The sequence below is a fragment of the Myotis davidii genome, unplaced genomic scaffold (assembly GCF_000327345.1).
Source record: "Myotis davidii unplaced genomic scaffold, ASM32734v1 scaffold534, whole genome shotgun sequence".
NCBI classification, from domain to species: domain Eukaryota; kingdom Metazoa; phylum Chordata; class Mammalia; order Chiroptera; family Vespertilionidae; genus Myotis; species Myotis davidii.
In genome coordinates this window covers 3,464,442-3,482,445 of record NW_006286678.1, presented here as the reverse complement: position 1 = coordinate 3,482,445, position 18,004 = coordinate 3,464,442, and the positions used below count along the sequence as shown (strand labels likewise).

General features: G+C 53.7%; 1 protein-coding gene across 1 annotated transcript in view; it reads left to right on the top strand.

Moving 5' to 3' along the window:
- CCDC180 (coiled-coil domain containing 180) overlaps positions 1–18,004 on the top strand; it is a 51,732-nt gene that overhangs the window by 5,014 nt on the left and 28,714 nt on the right. The window contains 14 exon segments of the mRNA XM_006779550.2: positions 1,348–1,478; positions 3,222–3,400; positions 4,483–4,571; positions 5,795–5,898; positions 6,957–7,085; positions 7,189–7,299; positions 7,417–7,512; positions 9,284–9,447; positions 10,780–10,899; positions 13,104–13,183; positions 13,562–13,650; positions 15,428–15,550; positions 16,921–17,094; positions 17,900–18,002. Coding sequence (XP_006779613.2) covers positions 1,348–1,478; positions 3,222–3,400; positions 4,483–4,571; positions 5,795–5,898; positions 6,957–7,085; positions 7,189–7,299; positions 7,417–7,512; positions 9,284–9,447; positions 10,780–10,899; positions 13,104–13,183; positions 13,562–13,650; positions 15,428–15,550; positions 16,921–17,094; positions 17,900–18,002 — 1,692 coding nt within the window.

Sequence of the window (18,004 nt, the reverse complement as noted above, 5' to 3'; positions counted from 1 at the left end):
GACAGGCAGATGCCAGCAGAGGAGGAGAAGGAGGACGGGCAGGGGCAGATGCAGGCAGAGTGAGGAGTGAGCTGACACAGGGACAGTCACGGCGGAACCAGATGCGGGGCCTCTGCGGTCACCTAGGAGCTGTGGGCTGAGGGCCTGGTGAGCAGAGAGTGGGGAGGGCAGAGCTGTACTTTAGGAGGGCCGTGTGGCAGTGGTGGGTAGGATGAATGAATCAGAGAATTGTCAAATTAGCCTCTTACGATAACTCCAAGCCCGGAGGCCTAAGTTTTGAGCCTTTCAACCTCTTCTAAACGGAGAAAGAGGTGCTCTCTCTCTTAGAGACGCTTCCACTTCTGAGCTGCAGCCCAGCACCACTCGGAGGCTGGTGTTAAGAAGGTGAAGAAGGTAGGACCGACCTTCTTGGCCGTCATGAAGGACTGGGCGCTGCACGCGGTGCCTGCCTCCCACTAGTTCCGGAACACTCAGTGTGCTGCTCGGCACCCTCCCCACAGCCCTGAGCTGCCCCTGCACAGAGGGGACCTGGCCGGGATGGCGGGGTTGACAGGAGCCTCCCTGCTGCACAGGGGGGCGCCCCCGTCGCCAGGGCAGCCCCGCCCCGCGAGGAAAGGAAGTGGGGGCGGAGCCAGCGGGACTCCCGCCCCTCCGCGTCGCCTTGGAGACCAAGCGCGTCCTGTTCCTGAAGAGGTAGGGCCGGCCCTGGCTGACCTGCGCGGTGCTTTCTGAAGTTGGGGTGAGGCCGCGCCCTGGGCTCCGACCTCCCTCTGCTCGGCCGGCCGGGCTCGGATGGGATGTCCAGGGCTGCCCACCCTCCTTGGTGGGCTGGGGCGCGGGGTGGGCTGGGGCTTGAGCGGAGCCTGCTGATCTCAGCACCTGTGGGAGCCTAGAGCCAGGCTGCTCCATCTCAACTTCCCCTCCCTGTGTGCACTGCGGCGTGGGGGGCTAGGGGGAGAGGGCTGGGGGTCAGGAGGGGGCGTTCGGGGAGACCGTGTTCAGCGCCAGGTTGGGAGTTCAAGGTCGGGTTGATATCCCATCTGACACCTTGGACACGTTGACTTTTCCCAAAAGAGCTCGGAGAGAGGAGCATCCAACAATTAACATTTATTATTCTTCACCCCAAAGTCCCTCTGGGGTTTGAGACCTGCGACTGGGGAGCCAGGCTTCTCTGTGAGTTCAGCTCTTGCCTGAGGTTTGTCCTTTTGCTTCTTCGCCCCTCCCTCCTTTTTGTTAGAAACGCTGAGGCTGGTGGGGTCCCGCCCCAGGTGCGGGGCCACGTCCTCTGGAGAGAGCTTGTCCTTGGGAGGGTGGAGGCTCCCTCTCAGCCTCAGGTCTGACCGAGAGCCCACCCCACCGTGACTCTCGGACGTCTGCTTCCTGCAGGGACGGTCCAGCCCGCGGCCAAGATGTCCTCGGTGGGGAAGGCGACCCAGGTTCCCGGCGGAAAAGTCTACCAGCAGATCTTCGAGGCTGAGGTAGGCCTGTCCTGTTGTCTCCCCTCTTCCTGCTCCTCACACTTTGTTCTGTTCCCCAAACTTTCCTCTTCTTCCCTCCAAAGCTTCCCTCCCTCTGAGGTCTTCCTTGCCTGGTAATCTAATGAAATAAAGGCTTGGAAAATGGCTTCAATTTAAAAAATAATTCTTATTAGTTCTTAAAGTATAAGAATATAAAATTAAAGTGTCTATTCTTGAAAATTAGAAAATTTAAATTAAAACCTTTAAATTACTCAGAAATAGCCAGAATTAACCATTGGGTGCCCTTTTTCCTATGAATAAAAACATTTCTAATTTTTCTGTTTGAAAACTGTGTTTGAGCCAGGCAGGCATGTCTCAGTGGTTGAGCTTCAACCTATGAACCAGGAGGTCACAGTTCGATTCCCAGTCAGGGCACATGCCTGGGTTGGGGACTCAGTCCCCAGTGCAGGTGTGCAGGAGGCAGGCAATCAATGATTCTCTCTTACCACTGATATTTCTGTCTCTCTCTTCCTCTCCCTCCCTCTCTGAAATCAATAAAATTATATTTAATTTCAAAATCAATAAATAATAAAAGCTGGGTTTGATTCTATACTAGTGTTTTGAAACCTGCTTTTCCCTGTTAATAGTATTTCACAGACCTTCCCCATGTCAGTAGGCATTCATACACTTTGCGACGTTTCGTGGCTGCCTAGTTGAACTAGGTCCTGTAATGTATTAAAGTAACATAGCTGGTGTCATTGCCTTGTCATCTATAAAACACTGCACAGACAAAACAAATCTTAAAAGAAACACGCAGACTTGAACACATCCTTTCAAGTTCTGTGCTGCTTCTTTAAAAGGGATTTGCGTGCCTCCTTTGAACCTTAAAAAACGTTCTTGATAGAAGGCTTGGAAATTATGAAAGGATAAAGAGACCAAAGAAACAAATGACCCTTACTCACATGATCCTACTCCCTGGAAGCGGTACAACATTTTTAATGTTTGGCATATGTTCTGTACGTTTCAGAGACTCCTGTCCCACCAGAATGTTTTGGTCATTTTTCTATGCCTTTAAAATGTTGAGATCATACTGTATCAGTAGGTTATAATTTACCTTTTTAAAAATATATAATTCATTGATTTCAGAGAGGAAGGGAGAGGGAGAGATTGAAACATCAATGATGAGAATCATTGATTGGCTGCCTCCTGCACACCCCACACTGGGGATTGAGCCTGCAACCCAGGTATGTGCCCTGACCAGGAATCAAACCGTGACCTCCTGGTTCATAGGTCGATGCTCAACCACTAAGCCATGCCGGCCAGGCTTAATCTATCCTTTAATTGATATGTTTTATAGCATATCATATCATATACTATGTCATATAATATGTCACAAAAATCCTAAGTCTCATTTTTAATAAATGCCTAATGTTCCATTGAAGGCACCTATAATATCCTCTCAACCAATCCCCTATTATTGGACAGTTCCATTTTTTTGAATTCCTTGTGATTATAAAAATGCTGGTCTTGGTCTTCATTAAAATTTCTTAAAAGATGTCTTCCTAGAAGTGGCTGAATGGCTGTTATAGGGAGCGGAGAGCCCTTCTGTATGTGGTGTGCCCTACCTGGGGTTGGAGGCCTTCCTGCAAAGCCCCTTCCTACTGGCAGGTTCCCACTGGATCTCCTGGGCCTGCAGTCAGCCTGAGGGTGCTGGGAAGTCTGTGCTCTGACCCCTCCCCCCAGCTGGCTCTTCTTTGGATTCAGGTGCAGCTGGTCCACTCCCTGGTGATCTCCAGGAATCGAGAGGGGGTCCTGAAGAACAGTAGCAAGCCCTTGATGAAGAAGGTGGATATTCCTGAAGGGGAGATGTTGTCCCCTCGGCAGCACAAGTGGATGCACAGCCTACCCAATGACTGGGTCACGGAAAACCCTGTTTTCTACCGGTAGGTCCTGCCATCCAGGCCACATGCCCACACGCTGGGGGTGCAGCAGAGCTTTCAAAAACTCAAAAAGAGCTCACACAAGATGAGTGCTAGGTAGGAAGGAAGTACCAGGGAGGTAATAACACCTGCTTTTTAGGACTTTTTGCTTCTCCTTTTCTCTCCCCCCACCCCAAATTATTTATTAAGTGCCGAGGGCCAGACATTAGGCATGGGGCTCCCACCCTCCTGGAATTTGAGGCCTGTACAGTAAATAAATAAGATGTTTTCCCCAAAGGTGGGAGGATTCTGACACAGAGGATGGTAGTGGGACGGAAGTCCAGAAAGCTCTCTGAGGAGGGGCCTCAGCTGAGCCCAGCGGATGAGGGAAGGGAAGCATGGGCACGGATCTGAGGCCGGATGGGCTCGGTACACTGCCGAAGGCTGAAGAAGTCAGTGGCCTGGGGAGAGGAAGATGAGGCTGGGAGAGGCTTGCACGCCACAGTCGGTATTTTGGACATTACTGAAGCGAGCAGCTGATTTTCGTTATTAAGGCCTTCTGGGTGCCACGTGCAGAATCTGGGGAGCTGCAAGAAGAGGCAGGCAGGAGGCCACAGCAGTCCATTTAAGCTTGGTGGGACCTCAAGAGGGAGAGTAGGTCATGTCAAGTATATTTTAGAGGCAGAACCCATGGACCAGGTGCTGGATTGGATTTGCGGAGCCCTAGGTCTCTGGCCTGAGCTCCTGGATGGACAGCTGAGGTGCCATTTCCTGAGATGGGAGCCGGTGGGTTTGGAGCAGAAAGATCAGGGGTTCCTTCTGAACTTCCAAGTTCAGAAGCTAAACTTGAGCAGACGATTTCAGCTCTGTGAGCTCGGACTCCGTAAGTGGGGGAAAAGGACAGGAAAGCCAGGGTTGTGTCTTCCTCTGGGGCACTTGGAAGAATGTAGCAGAAGCTGGGCTTCCCTTTGGGTCTTCAAGTTCTGAGCAAGCCATGAACCCTCTCAGGGCTGGGACTCTGGGACAGGAAGTCAGTCCTCCTCCAGAGCTGCCCTGAGGGTGCGGGTATTGGGGTTTTATTGTTCTTTTCTGTTTTTTATCCTCAGGGAAAAGAAAATAACCGAGAAAAAAAAAGCTCAAGAGAGTGAGAGCACCATCGCTGCCCGAGAAGTGCGGGGCCTCACGGACACTATCAGTGAGCTTCTGACCAGCAAGGGCAGCCTGACCTGGGCCCCAGAGGGCCCCTGGGGACCTCCTAGGAGCTTCACATAGAAGCACCTGAAGCTCTCACTGTGTGGGGCTCCCGCTGAGCCGTCTCCCCTGGGCCATCTCCCCTGAACCTTCTCCCCTGAACCTTCTCCCAGGGTAGGGAGCTGGCGGAGGAGGAAGGGGCTTCCTGCACTATCACTATTTACTAAGGAAAACCAGCTGGTAAAGGATGATGCTCACTTTACTGTGATTTCACAAGAGAATTTCTCAATCCACATTTTCTTCCTTCATACCACATTCTTAGTTGACTTTATCTCAATATGAAGGGTCTCTTTCTTTTCTTTTCTTTTTTTAAATGCATCTTCATTGATCTCAGAGAGGAAAGGAGAAGAAAGAGAGCTAGAAACATCAATGATGAGAGAGAATCATTGATTGGCTGCCGCTTGCACACCCCACGCTGGGAACCAAGCCCGCACCCCAGGCATGTGCCCTTGACCAGATTCGAACCTGGGACTCTGCAGTCTGCAGGCCGACGCTCTATCCACCGAGACAAACCAGCCAGGGCCGAAGGGTCTTTTTCCTTATGATTACAAATGTAAGACATGCTCACTATGGAAAAACGGAGAAAGGAGATAAGTAAAAACTCCGCCTCTCCAATAGCACCCCTTCTCTTCCCAAGAGTGCCCACCCCCATGAAACATGTGGTGTTCAGCTTCTGCGTAGGTTCAGGGGACAGCAGGGCAGAGTGAGATGGCAGACCCTAGAGCAGAGGGCCCGTGTCCACGTCCCTGCTCAGCCACCGGTGGCCTTTGTTCTTTAACCCCAAGCTGAGTGTCCTCGCTTGTAAACTAAGACCCATAAGTAATTGAGGTAGAACAACAGCTGGCACATGTAAGTGTTGTTATTCTTATTTTTGCATGTATTTCCTTCTATAAAACTAATTTTTAAAAGACATAATGGGCCCCGTTCTGTACATACCATTTGGAACTTCCTGCCAGCATTTACCTGCATATGTGAGGCTTCATTTCCTATAGCACTTACGGATCACCTCATCTTCCCCTTTTCCCTCAAGCCTCTGGCACTGCTGGCCTGGTTTGGGGATGCATCTCCTGAGCCGGGGTACTTTGCGCCTTGCTGCTTTTTCCTGGGTGCCTTCCCCTTGCCTGGGAGCTCTGAGGACAACCTCACCACCTCTGTTGTTCTCCCCAGTTCCTGAGAGGGTCAGCACCGTCACCTTTCAAGGGGACTACAAGAAGAAGAACTACGAGAACACTCTGATGAGTTTTAAGGAGGAGATCGCCCAGATTGGGATGGTGAGAACCTGTGCTTTTGCTCCCCTCCCATCCTTGGGCCTCTGAAGGCAGGTGTGTCCCTGCCCCCACCCTCCCTTGCCCCCCAGCTCCCCGCTTCTCAGCGGCCCACCGTCGTGTGGACAGAACCATAGCAGACACGTCTGAGTGCATGTTGTCACCTGCATCAGGTTCTGTCATGACTCCCATTTGACAGGTGAGCCCAGGAAGTCTTGTCTAACTTGGCCTTTAAGGGGCCAAGTGGGAACTGGACTCCAGGTCTAGTGCCAAAGCCCAGCCTTACAGCCTTTGATCTCCCCGCTGAATCCTATTCATGGGCCCAGCTCATCACCTTGCCAGTGTGCCCCAATGGGACATGAGCTTGGTGGCTTCGGTCACACAACATAACTGAGCCTTCGTCCCACCTGAAGGAAACCCGGAGTTCTTTATGGGCCACTTTCCCTTTCTCTCTCTTTTTGTTTGTTTGTTGTTGTTGTTAATCCTCACTTGAGAACATTTTTTTTTATTGTTTTTTAGAGATAGTGGAAGGGGGGGGGCGGGAGAGAGAGAGAGATTCATGTGAGAGAGACATGTCAATTGGTTGCCTCCTGAACCCACCACAAGCAGAGCCGGGGATAAAGCATGCAACCCAGGTATGTGCCCTTGACCGGGAATCCAGCCTGCAACTCTTTGGTGTGTGGGCCGACACTCTAACCACTGAGCCAGACCGGCCAGGGCTTATGGCCTCTTAAAAAAAAATTTTTTTTTTAAATTTTAAGGCCTTTTTTAAATGAGTATCTGTTGAGTCCCAACCATGGGCCTGGCCACATGTCAGCACCTACTTCCCAGGCTGTGGTGAGGACCCAGTGAGTCTGAGGACAAGCTCTGTGCCCCGAGTGCTGGCTGCCCCAGTGCTCTAGCTGTGAGCTACTTAGTGAATCGTCACTCCTTAGTTCTGTGTAAGAATTAGTATTATTTTTGAAGCAGGACCTCGGCCGATTCTTCCTCATTACAGGTTGGGGGGCTTCCCCCTGGCCCGAGGCTATCGATGCTGTAGCCATCGCTCTCCTGGCCTGTTTTAGGAAATGGAACCGCTCATCTTGGAGCCAGGAGCACTTCTTTTAAAAAAGCTGGCTGAGTTTGATGAAAACATCAACTGTCTCTTCAAAGTAGTGGAAAATGACACCAACCTGGTAGACTACAACATCCAAGTAGGGGCCCCTGGTGGGCTGGCCGGGGCCCCAACCCCAGCTTTCCTCCTCTTTCCCGCCCTGCCCTCCGTCCTCCCAGCCTCACCTACACTTCCCGGCACAGACCCTGATGGAGCTATGGGATCAGGTGGCCCAGAGGTTCCTGCTCCAGAAGCAGGGGATTAAGGAGCTGGATGAGACACTGAACTCGCTGGAGTTCTCCCGGGCAGACAGAGTGAGTCGGCCCGCCAGTGGGTGGGCTCTTGGTGATTTCCACTTGTGTGAGGCATCCCCTGTTTCAGTTCTCCTGGACGAGCGAGCGTCACTAACTATGGCGCCTTGTCGTTTCTAGCTAAAGAGCGTGTTGAAGAAATACGTGCTGATCATAGAGAAAACCTCCTACCTCATGCAGCCCGATGTGTACAGGCTGATAAATAACGAAGCCAAGGTGAGTGGTTTTCATGTGCCCCAGAGCCAGGTGCCTCAGGAATGATGGGCTTCTCACAGGTAGCATTTCCAAGCAACTCTGTGACCACTTAGGTGCAGAACCAGACTCTTAGTTAAATATTTTCCATGGGAATCTTTCTAAAGTGCGTTTCATGCTTTCCTGCCGTCATAATCTCCGTCTGCGGAACACAGCGCCATCGTTTGGAGCACTGACGGCTTTACAGGCGCCTACGGGCCATGTCTCAGCTGCCACGTGCAGCGCAACGGGGCTGCACTATGGGGCGTCATCTCGCAGCTGGCACAGTCGCAGGGTGGCTTGTCTTCATGAGTTTTTTTTTCAGCTGCTTTCTTTGGGATGAAAAATACAAGAAATTCAAGGTTGTTTTTTAATGTCTCCCAAGCCAGTGAAGCCTGGCTCCTCTGCTGCACAAAAGGGTGCTGCTCTTGGCTCCTCAGAGGCGTGTTTTGCCTGCAGGGGTTCCCGGGTCCTGGCCGAGAGCTGGGCAGCCAGACAATGAATGGCGCAGGGAGCGCAGCGTTCAGAATCGCCGATGGGCTCAGCCCAGGCCTGTGCCTGGGGTCTCACGGGCAGGGAGCGAGCACAGATGTCCCTCTTCACTGTGCAGGCGTGAAAAACTCCGCTCCTGTCCCTGGAGCTCCCTGTCCATACAATGGGGACAATCATACTTACCCCCCAGCTCTTGGGAGGATGACAGCAGAGGGACTCGGCCACGGCAGCTCTCACTCTGAGACAGGCAAGAGTTCCTAACTTTTATCCGTGTGCTCCATCAGGGGAGTCAGAGTTAGCCATGTCCTGGTTTTGTTTTACAGTCTGCCTTCCTCAGGTTTATTTGACTCATTATAGCGCTGGCACATGCCACCTGTCCTGTGTGCGTTTATCTCATTGGATTTCGAGAATTCCCTGTGCTGTATGTATCTTCACGTTACGGCCGCAGACGGGGAGGTTCGGAGATACTTACCAATGCCAGGAAGCGCAGCTGCAGCGAGCCTCAGGCTCCAGTGACAAGCGTTGCAGGAAGTTCTGCTCACTGGCTTGGCAGGTCCTCACCCCCAGCCCAGGGCAGTGCCTGGAGGGTTCCGGGAAGTGTGTGGAGGCACTTTTGGATGCTGTCACCCCTGGGGGAGTGGGAGGGGCTGCTTTCCATGAAGGGGGCAGGGACGTACATGGCAGAGCAGTGCCACACAATGAGGAGCTTCCCCACTGCCATGCCACGCTTGCCCAGGAGAGAAACTGGGAGGACTGCCTACGGGTGTTCCCGCTCCAGCCCCCTTTGGTAACGGGATCCCGGCTCTCAGCGTGGCCTTATGTGGCTGGTCCCTGATGGCCTGGGCGCTCTGCTTTTGGAACAAATTTATTAAAAAACAAAACAGAAAACAGTTAAACGCCGAGAGCCCGCTGGGGTGCTCAACTCCTGCGAACCAACATCGGCGTCGTTAACCAACAGTCGGAGGTGGCTTTGGAGCTGTGATGAAGCTCGCTCGCGGCCCGTGGTTAAGCCTTTGGGAAAGACTCTGGTCACTGCCATGGCTATGGAGCCCAGGGCAGTCTCTTGAGTGCCCAGTGACCCCTCAGGACCCCTCAGACACCACCACCCGCTGCTTGGCCACAGCCGCACTGCTCCCCTCCCGCCCCGTCAGCCCGCACCTCACCTGGTCCCTCTCCAGCCTCCCAGCACCCTGTCCGACTGAGCCTTGCTCTGACATTCAAGAGCCCCCCCACCCACCTAGCGCCTGCCTGCCTGTGCCCACAGGTCATAAACCAGGCCCTGCTGGGCAACCGGAGGGCCATCGCGCAGCTGTTCGTCAATCTGATGGAGGCCACGCTGAAGCAGGAGCTGGAGAGCCGCCGCCGCTGGCAGAGCCTGGTTGACGGCTGGAAGGCCAGCAAGAAGGATGTCCTGCTGCAGAGCCTGAGGTCAGCGGCTGCCCAGCCCCCTGGCCGGCCGGCCGGCACAGGCGGGGGGTGGGGGGTGGCATCCTCCCTCCCTTTTTGCCGTTGCTTTAAAATGCTGCAGATTTCTGGTGGCGAATGTAATGTGTGCTATTGTTTTAAAAGTTAACGTAGATAAAAGCATAAAGAGGAACTTGAAAATCACCATGCATCCCCCGCTGCAGTGAGGAGCGCAGCTGGGGTTGTGGTGGTTTCTCACAGGCGTTTTGAGGCCCACGCTGCGTTTGTAGATTTGCATCTTGTTTTCCTCACACGTGTTTTCTGAGAGCAGTGCAAGCTGTTTGGCAGCGTTTGTCTGGTTATCTGCCCAGTTTCCACTCTTTACTCTTCCACGTGGCCTTGCGTTACCGGGGTGAAAAGAGCGGCTTCGATCTGTCCCACTCCGATGGCAAACTTCACCCAGGGGAGGGGAGGGGAGGTGAAGTGAAGGCCCGTCTCCACGCTTCCTCTGCCAGGTGGCACTTTTGTTCATCCCGACACAAGGGCCCTGGACCTTTGGGCCAACAAACGAGGCGTGCTTTTGCTAAGGAAGGGAGGCCTCGAGCCAAGATGTCTGAGGACACCAGGGTCTGTGCGTGTGTGCTGTGGGTCTGCAGCTGCACATCCGCGCTTCCCGATGGGAGCACCAGAGTCTGACACGGAGGACGGAGGAAAGCGGCTCCACCTGCAGGTTCCCTGTGACCTTGATCTCACACTTGACCCCTCGGAGCCTCTCTCTCCTCGTGCAGAGCGGGCACAGAGCGGGCACGGTGGGCTGGTGATAGGCCAGTGACGCTCCGCAAGATGCCGCGTGAAGAGAGTCAGCTCTGGACCCGGGAGGTTAACACGTGTCAGTAGTCATCAACAGTGATGGCAGGGGCTGATCACTGGGCATGTCCCGTGAGTCAGGCGCGGTGCTGAGGGCGTTGCTTGCAATATCTTGCTGGGTCCTGGTCATCAGCAGCTCCGTTCTGAAGAGGAACCTGAGATTCCGCGTGGAGGGCAGTGACTTGCCCCAGGTCACAGAGCTGGCAGGCAGCAGTCAGGTCCCTCACCCGGGTCTGAGCCTGCTGGTCTCATGCTCTTAGCACCAGAGTCTCGCGGACAGGGCCTTGGTTCTAATCTCCCCTCCGCCCCCCTCCGCCCCTCCACCTCCTTTCCCCAGCGTCCCAGAGGCCCAAGGTGGGGAGGAAGGGGCCGGGAGTGGAGGAAGGGTGCTGGAGTTCTGAATGTTCTTACCGTGGGTCTCATCCCATCTCTCCCAACCACCTTGCCCCCCGTCTTTTCTCCATGGTGTCAATGTGTTTGGATACCCAGTGAGTTCATGGCCAGTGAGAGGATCCAGGACCCTCCAGCTGTGAAGAAGGAGCTGGAGAACATGCTGAAGAAACAGAGAGCCCTGCAGGGAAAGCGGCTGAGGCACCTCTGCACCATCTGGTACAGCGGGAAGGGTCCCTGGGGAGGGGTGCCCCGGCCACCCACAGGGGAGGCAGGCCCAGCCCCCGGCACAGACCTTTCTCCTGGGGCATCCTCCAGACTAGGCCATCATCTCCTGGTCTCTGGGCCTGGGCCCACATTCTACATTGTTCTAGCCCCAGTGGCAACAGTGGACATAGTACGTTTGCTGTGGAAAGAAGTTTAATGGGACTGTACCAAAGAGATTGGAGAGAGTCAATGGCCAGCGGGGAGGTGGGGAGAAAGTGAGGGGAGAGCGGGTCAGGTTAAGGAGTTGGACTTTATCCTGAGAGCAGTGGGGAGCAGACTGGCTCCATCTGCTTTGCAGTTTGGAGAGGTCTGTGGCTGGAGGCTGGGAGGTCAGAGAGGATTCTGTTGCTTTAGGACAGGGGACCTGTTAGAGGCTGTGGGCACCTCCCTCAGGCCCAGGTCCACCTAGCTCTAATCCCATAATAAGCTGTTTAGGGGGAGGTACACTGAATGTTCTAGACCAGTGATGGCGAACCTTTTGAGCTCGGCGTGTCAGCATTTTGAAAAACCCTAACTTAATTCTGGTGCCGTGTCACATAAAGAAATTTTTTATATTTGCAACCATAGTAAAACAAAGATTTATATTTTTGATATTTATTTTATATATTTAAATGCCATTTAACAAAGAAAAATCAACCAAAACAATGAGTTTCCGTCACCTCTGACACGCGTGTCATAGGTTCGCCATCACTGTTCTAGACCCTGGAAGCCCACTGCCCGGGGGAGCCTGTGGCATCCACTCCCAGCAGCAGATTGGAGCCTGTGTGGTCCCGCAGGGTGGAGACAATGTCTTCCTTGGTCCCTCCCATCCTGGTAACCCTGGGACTCGGGCCTCCTCACCACATTGCCCAAGTTCTCCTGGGATATAAATGACAATTAGAGCCCCACCCAGCCTCCCCCTCGCTGGTACCTCCCGTCCACATGCGGCCTCATTTTCACGCGGGTGTAAAATTAACAAGGTGGATAAACATCTCAATACCAGGAAAATGCTTTGTTGTTTTCCATAACTCCACTTGTTTCTGACTCTGAGCCCCTGTGTGTTAAACTGGGCAAAACTCAGTGCCGGCCCCCACGGAACCTGCTCTGTCTGCACCTCCCTCAGCCCCTGTACTCTGGTCGGGCTGGCCAGGCCCTCTGCAAGCTGGTGGGCAGTGAGGTGGGGAGAGTGGTGCTAAGATTCCCAGGGGCCCAACAGGGAGTTATCCAAAGTCCAGGGAGAACCCCCATGAATGTACTTAGATCCAATAAGCCTATGTGCATATAATTTAAAAATCTTTTTTAAATGTTTTTAATGATTTTAGAGAGAGAAGAAAGGAGAGTGCAAGAGCGATAACAATCAGGATGCCTCCTGCACGCCCCCTATTGGGGATCGAGCCGCAATTCGGGCATGTGCCCTTAACTGGAATCAAAGCCAGGACCCTTCACTCCGCAGGCTGACACACATTTATATTTTGGAGTAATGTTAGATTTACCGGAAAGTTACAACGATAGTCCACAGCATTCCTGTCTATCCCTCACCCAGTTTCCCTCGTGTCATCATCTTGTTACAACTGGACATTTGTCAAAACTGAGAAGCTAAACTTTGATGCTTTTCCAGTCACTAAACACCAGCCTTTTTCAGATTTACCCGTTTTCCCACTAATGTCCTTTTTCTGTCCTTTGATCAGAATCGAACCCAGGACCCTTAGTCTGCAGGCCAACGCTCTATCCACTGAGCCAAACCAGCTAGCTGCATACTTTTTTAATGACTTCACAAGAGGATTCATTGTGCTTTACTTGGACAATTCCCTATTGCTGGATATGAAGGATGTGATTTTTGTGTGTTTGTAAACAGTAATGTTAAGTGACTGTCTTAAAGCATAACTTTGTATGCATTTTGTATTGCTATCTCAGATCAGGTTCCCAAAGGTGGTTTCCTTGCTCAAGTGCGGTAAGCTGTGTGTTGTTGTTTTTTTCCCATTAGGAAAATTCGGTTTTCTTTTCTAAGTAACAGGCTTGTTCATATGAGTTACTTTTTCATGAGGTATGTACGTGGCAGCAGGAAAGCCCGACAAGTCACAGACAGTGCTCCAGAGCAGGCTCCCTGCAGATCCACCCATTTCCGTCAGTGGGGGTTCCGTTCAGGCCTGGCTTACTTGTCCTGTCTTCCTTCCCAGCGACCTTCTGCCCCCCAACTACAGCAAAGCTCAGCTGGATGAATGGTATTCTTCTCTGGACTCCATCAACAACAGCCTTGGTGAGTGGGGTTTGCGGGATTTCCCTCGGGTCTCTCCAGAACGCTGCTCAATCAGTAGCTTCGTAGCAACTTCCGCTGTCAGTCAGTCAATCATATATCTGAGAGTTCCTTATAAACTCAGGAACGGGTGGCAAGGCCCTCCTGGGGGAGATGGGATGGGTGTGAAGGGAAGCATACGTTCTGAGGGCTCATATGGGACCGCCAAGCCCTGGCTGGCAGAGCCAGGAGAGCCAGGATAATTTGGGTGAGCTCTGTAGTCCTGGTTCAGGCATTTTCCTGGGGAGAAGACGCTGCCCTTAGCAAAGGGGGAACTCCTCTTTCTATCGCCCCTCTTCCTTCTGGAAGAGCAGCTGACATGTTTTGTTTCTGCCCGTGGAGACTCCTACCACACGGACTGCATGATGCAGCTCCGCGTACAGTATGAGAACACCTGGCAGGAGTGCCTGGAGCACATGGAGAAGTGCAAGGTGGGTGCCCCTGCCTGCCTCGGCCTGCTGTCCCCTCCCTGGCCCGCCCTGCCTCTCTCCGCCCCCCCGGGCCCCCTGCTTTCCTTTCTCGCAGGCCCCAGGCCTTCACTGGCTATGGGTATTCTGAAGCTCTTCCCTCTGTCTGGACCCTGAGCTCCCCAGTTATTCCCGCCTGGCCCTCAGGGTGTAGCCCAACATGAATGATCACCTCCAGGAAGCCTTCCCAGATCTCACAGGCAAAGTGCTATGCTCCCTGAGCACCTCAGACCTCACCCTTGACACTCCGTGTCACAGCACTTGCCGTCATTTATCCCGCGGAGGGCGTATGGGGGTATTTCCAGTGCTCTTCGCCGCGCCCAACTCTGTCAGACGGTGAGCCAGCGAGTTCACCCACAAACCCCTTCAGTGGCTTTCTGGGGCGCAAGGAACTATTTTGTCAAAATGCTCTCTCCCTGCCTCCTCAGTAAAACTGTTTAAATTAAAAAAAAAAAAATCACAAAAAAGCCCATCATTGTGAAGAGGGTCTAGCGTGCCGGCTGTGGCAGGAGGAGTCCCCAGGCTCTGAGGGCCCCACCTGCAGCCCGCCCGCCCCCCCAACCCACATGCTGCTGCTGCCCCACCCCTCACATGTCTGCCCAGCTTTTGCTCAGCCACCAGGACTCTAAGGTGAGCAGAGCACTTCACAGAGTGACGCACGGCCTGGGTGCTGCTCTTTCTGTGGCCTGTGCCACCTACTGGCATACCCTGTCATTGAATCCTACACGGTTTTGCAGAGTGGGCGTCGCCAGCCCCATCTGGAGATGAGGAGACCCATGTGTGAAAGGCCGAGGGGCTGCCCACGCCCACAGGGCTCTGCCCATTTGCTCTGTGGCCTTAGGGACAGCCAGGCGCTTCCCAGTCACACCTCAGAAGTAAAGCCTGTATCCTCTGAGAGCTCCTGCCCCCGCTCTCCCCTGCTGCCCAGGACTTCCCCCAGAGCTCCATCGACCTTGGCCCTGAGAGCTGACACATGTGCCCGTTGTCACTGTCCCTTGCCCGGCGCAGGGGGTGAGTGCTGAAGTCCCATATCCTAAGGGTGCATTAAGCTTGACAGAGGACACTTGGCATTCCTCTTCGGCAGCACTGGAAACATTGAACGGCAGACCAATTTTTAATTTGGGGAGGTTAGTGTATTTTAGATTTTATGCATAAACCGAAGCTTTGTTGATAGAGAGAGCCCACTTTCTAGTTAGCGTAAGTCATTTACAGGAAATGGGAGCCCTGTCTGACTTGCAGCCACGCCGAAGCCACGCAGGATGGCAGGTTGTGCCTGTGGGGTCTGCAGTGGAGCAATGCTGAGTTCCGATTCTGGCCCCACCATGTGCCAGCTGTTTGCCTCCGGCTTCTCTGAGCCTCGGTTTCCTCATCTGTCAATGCCTGGGTTGCAGGCTCAATCTGCAGTAGCGGGCATGCAGGAGGCAGCCGATCAATGGTTCTCTCTCACCATTGATGTTTCTCTCTCTCTCCCTCTCCCTTCCTCTCTGATATCAATAAAAACATGTTTGTCTTAAAAATGGGGCCAATGAGAACACATCCGGGGGAGGCAGTAAGACAAGGAGAGGGCAGCACACAGCACCTGGACACAGTGGGCAGACCGCAAAGACAGACCATCTTCACTGCTGTGAGGGTTTCCCTGAGGGTCTCAGGGATTAGGGGGAGGTGGGTCTCAGGGGCCAGGCCCCGGCCCCGGGGCAGAGCCCCCCCCCCAGCCCGGCCAGGCTCTGCCTTGTCCCCCCAGAAGCAGCTGCTGGACTGGGAAGCCTTCAGCGAGGAGGAGGCAGAGAGCACGGTGAGCCCAGCCTTCCTGCAGATGGTGGGAGTGCTCCAGGCCAAGGTGGAGGAGGAGCTGGAGTCCTTGGAAGTGCGTGGCTGGGGACCCCTGCCGCCGGGGAGCAGGGCGGGTCACCCGGGGAGCTGGGCCCTGAGAAGAATGGGATGCCAGAGGCCTGAGTCCATTTCCCTCATCATGCCCCCCTTCAGGGCAGTCCAGGCTCTCAGCCAGGCTCCCGTCACCCGCTGGCACCATACAACACAGGATGCCCCGGAAACCCTCGAGTGCTCCTCGAGCCCCTGCTCAGTCTGGGTGCTGCAGGGCCACAGGAGCAGTAAACCCTGCCCCATGATGCTTAGAATCTGGAATCAGGCCAACAAACATTTTCTGTGAGGGACCAGAGAGTAAATATTTCAGGCTCCGCGGGCTGTCAGGGCTCTGTAACAAATGCTCATGATACTGTTGTCACACAAAAGCAGCCCAGGGCGACATAGAAACGAAAGGATGTGGCCGTGTTTCAACGCAATTTTCCTTTTGGACTCTGAAATTAAAATTACATGTAATATTCACATCATTAAATATCTTCTTTTAATTTTTCCCAGCCATTTAAAAATATAAGCTCTGTGCTTAGCTCCCAGGGCCAAACAGAAAAGGATGGAGGTCACGTTTAGCCCACAGGCCGAGTTTGCTGACCCCCAACACTGATGAGAGCATAAGGTTCATAGATTTTTTAAAAGGGGGAGAGGCGAGGCCCTGGCCAATGTTGTTTAGTGGTTAGAGCATTGGCCTGCACACCTAAGGGTCAAGGGCACATACCTGGGTTTTGGGTTCTCTCCCCGCCCCTGCTCTGGGCTCATGCAGAAAGCAACCAATTGATGTGTCTCTTTCACATCGATGTTTCTCTCTCTCTCTCTCTCTCTCTCTCTCTCTCTCTCCTCTTCCCCTCTCCTCACTTTCTCTTCTCCCCTCCCACTCTCTCTCTCTGAAAAGCAATGGAAAACATATCCTTGGGTGAGGATTAACGAAAGGGGGTGGAGTAGAGTTGAGGGTTTCATAGCAGAGTGAGGTGTTGGCTCTGAGAGTTACGGAGTTTCACGGAGGGAAAGATGCCCCGGCCAAGATGGGTGCAGCCACCCGGATGCTCAGGCCAGTTTCCAAACCCCAAACTCCATCTTCTTCCTGTCAGTGACTTCAGAGGCCATGGGGCAGGTCTAGACATGGGGCTTCAGGGTCAGCCACACCAAGGGTATGACCTTGGGCAGACTAGAAGTGTTGTCCCAGAGGAGGGAGGGCCATGAGCCAAGGTGAGCCCCAAAAGATGACTTTGAGGCGCGGTAATGGCCAGTCCTTGGAGACATGAGGCCTCCCCTGTTTGGAGAGGGAGCCTGTGAACGGGGCCCTCCTCTTCACCTGGGAGCAGTTGGCACTCAGGGCCCCTTCTCTGGGTTCTGCAACTGCAGAAATCCTTTGAGGCCCTAAAGAAGCGGGCAGAGTGGCAGAGCTTGGACCTCTTCAGCTATTTCCAGGAGGCCGTGCAGCGGTGGGAGGCACATCAGGACATGCTGTCTGTGCAGGAGCTGCAGCTCGATAAGCGGATGGAGCAGCAGCGCCGGAAGCATAGCCTGCAGTGCCAGGTATGGCTCCAGCTCCCCGGGGAACTCCCACGGTGGAGGTGGGAGGGGCTGTGCCCAGATTGTCTGCTGCCTGAGGGTTCTGCTTGGTGGCCTGTGAACTTAGCCAGCATTCAAATGCAAAAAAAGAAAAAACATACAACTTTGACCCACACTTCACACCATACACATTTATGTCAAATGTAAAACCTCAAGCTAGCTGTAAAACTTGAGCCAGTGGGAAATTGAGGCTCACCTTGGTCATGGGACCACCTGAGTCCGGTCTGGGCTGTGCAAAGGGTCCCTGGATTCAGATGTGTCTGTAAGAGAGTGTGCATGACAGACAGACAGACTAAGGGTGTGGAGCAGCGGTCGCCAACCTTTCGGACCTCACGGACCACCAATTGGCGACCGCTGGTGTGGAGCATCTACTTCCGGCAGGGAGCTGGCCCCCGCCCCACCTGCCTTCACACAGGTGGGAGTGGATGGGGTCTTCTCATCAGGATTTCAAGTATGAGAGTGAGGAGCAGGGGCCACAGGAAGGTGTGATGGGCGAGGCTAGGTGGGTGTAAGGGACAGGTCCCTGAGAAGTCCCCCCGGAGCTGGGTCCCGGGGATGTAAAGTGGACAGAGAAGGACATGCCAGGCACAGAGAAGAGCCCGAGGCCTAGAGCAGTGCCCTTTTTGTAAAAAAGGAGAGTCCTGGGCCTGCCCTGGGCACCTGGACCTCAGTTCCAGTGGCAGGATCACTTCCACTCTGCATGTCACTTCCACCCTGCAAGCTCTGGTAACTCCCATCTGCTTCCTCCTGTTTTCGGGGGGGCTGCCAGGCCCAGGAGGCCTACCTCGACCAGCTGTTGGACCAACTGAGGCAGCTAAGCACCGAGGGATCATTGAAGTTTCACCTGGAAAAGGCCAAAGACTATCTGAAGAGT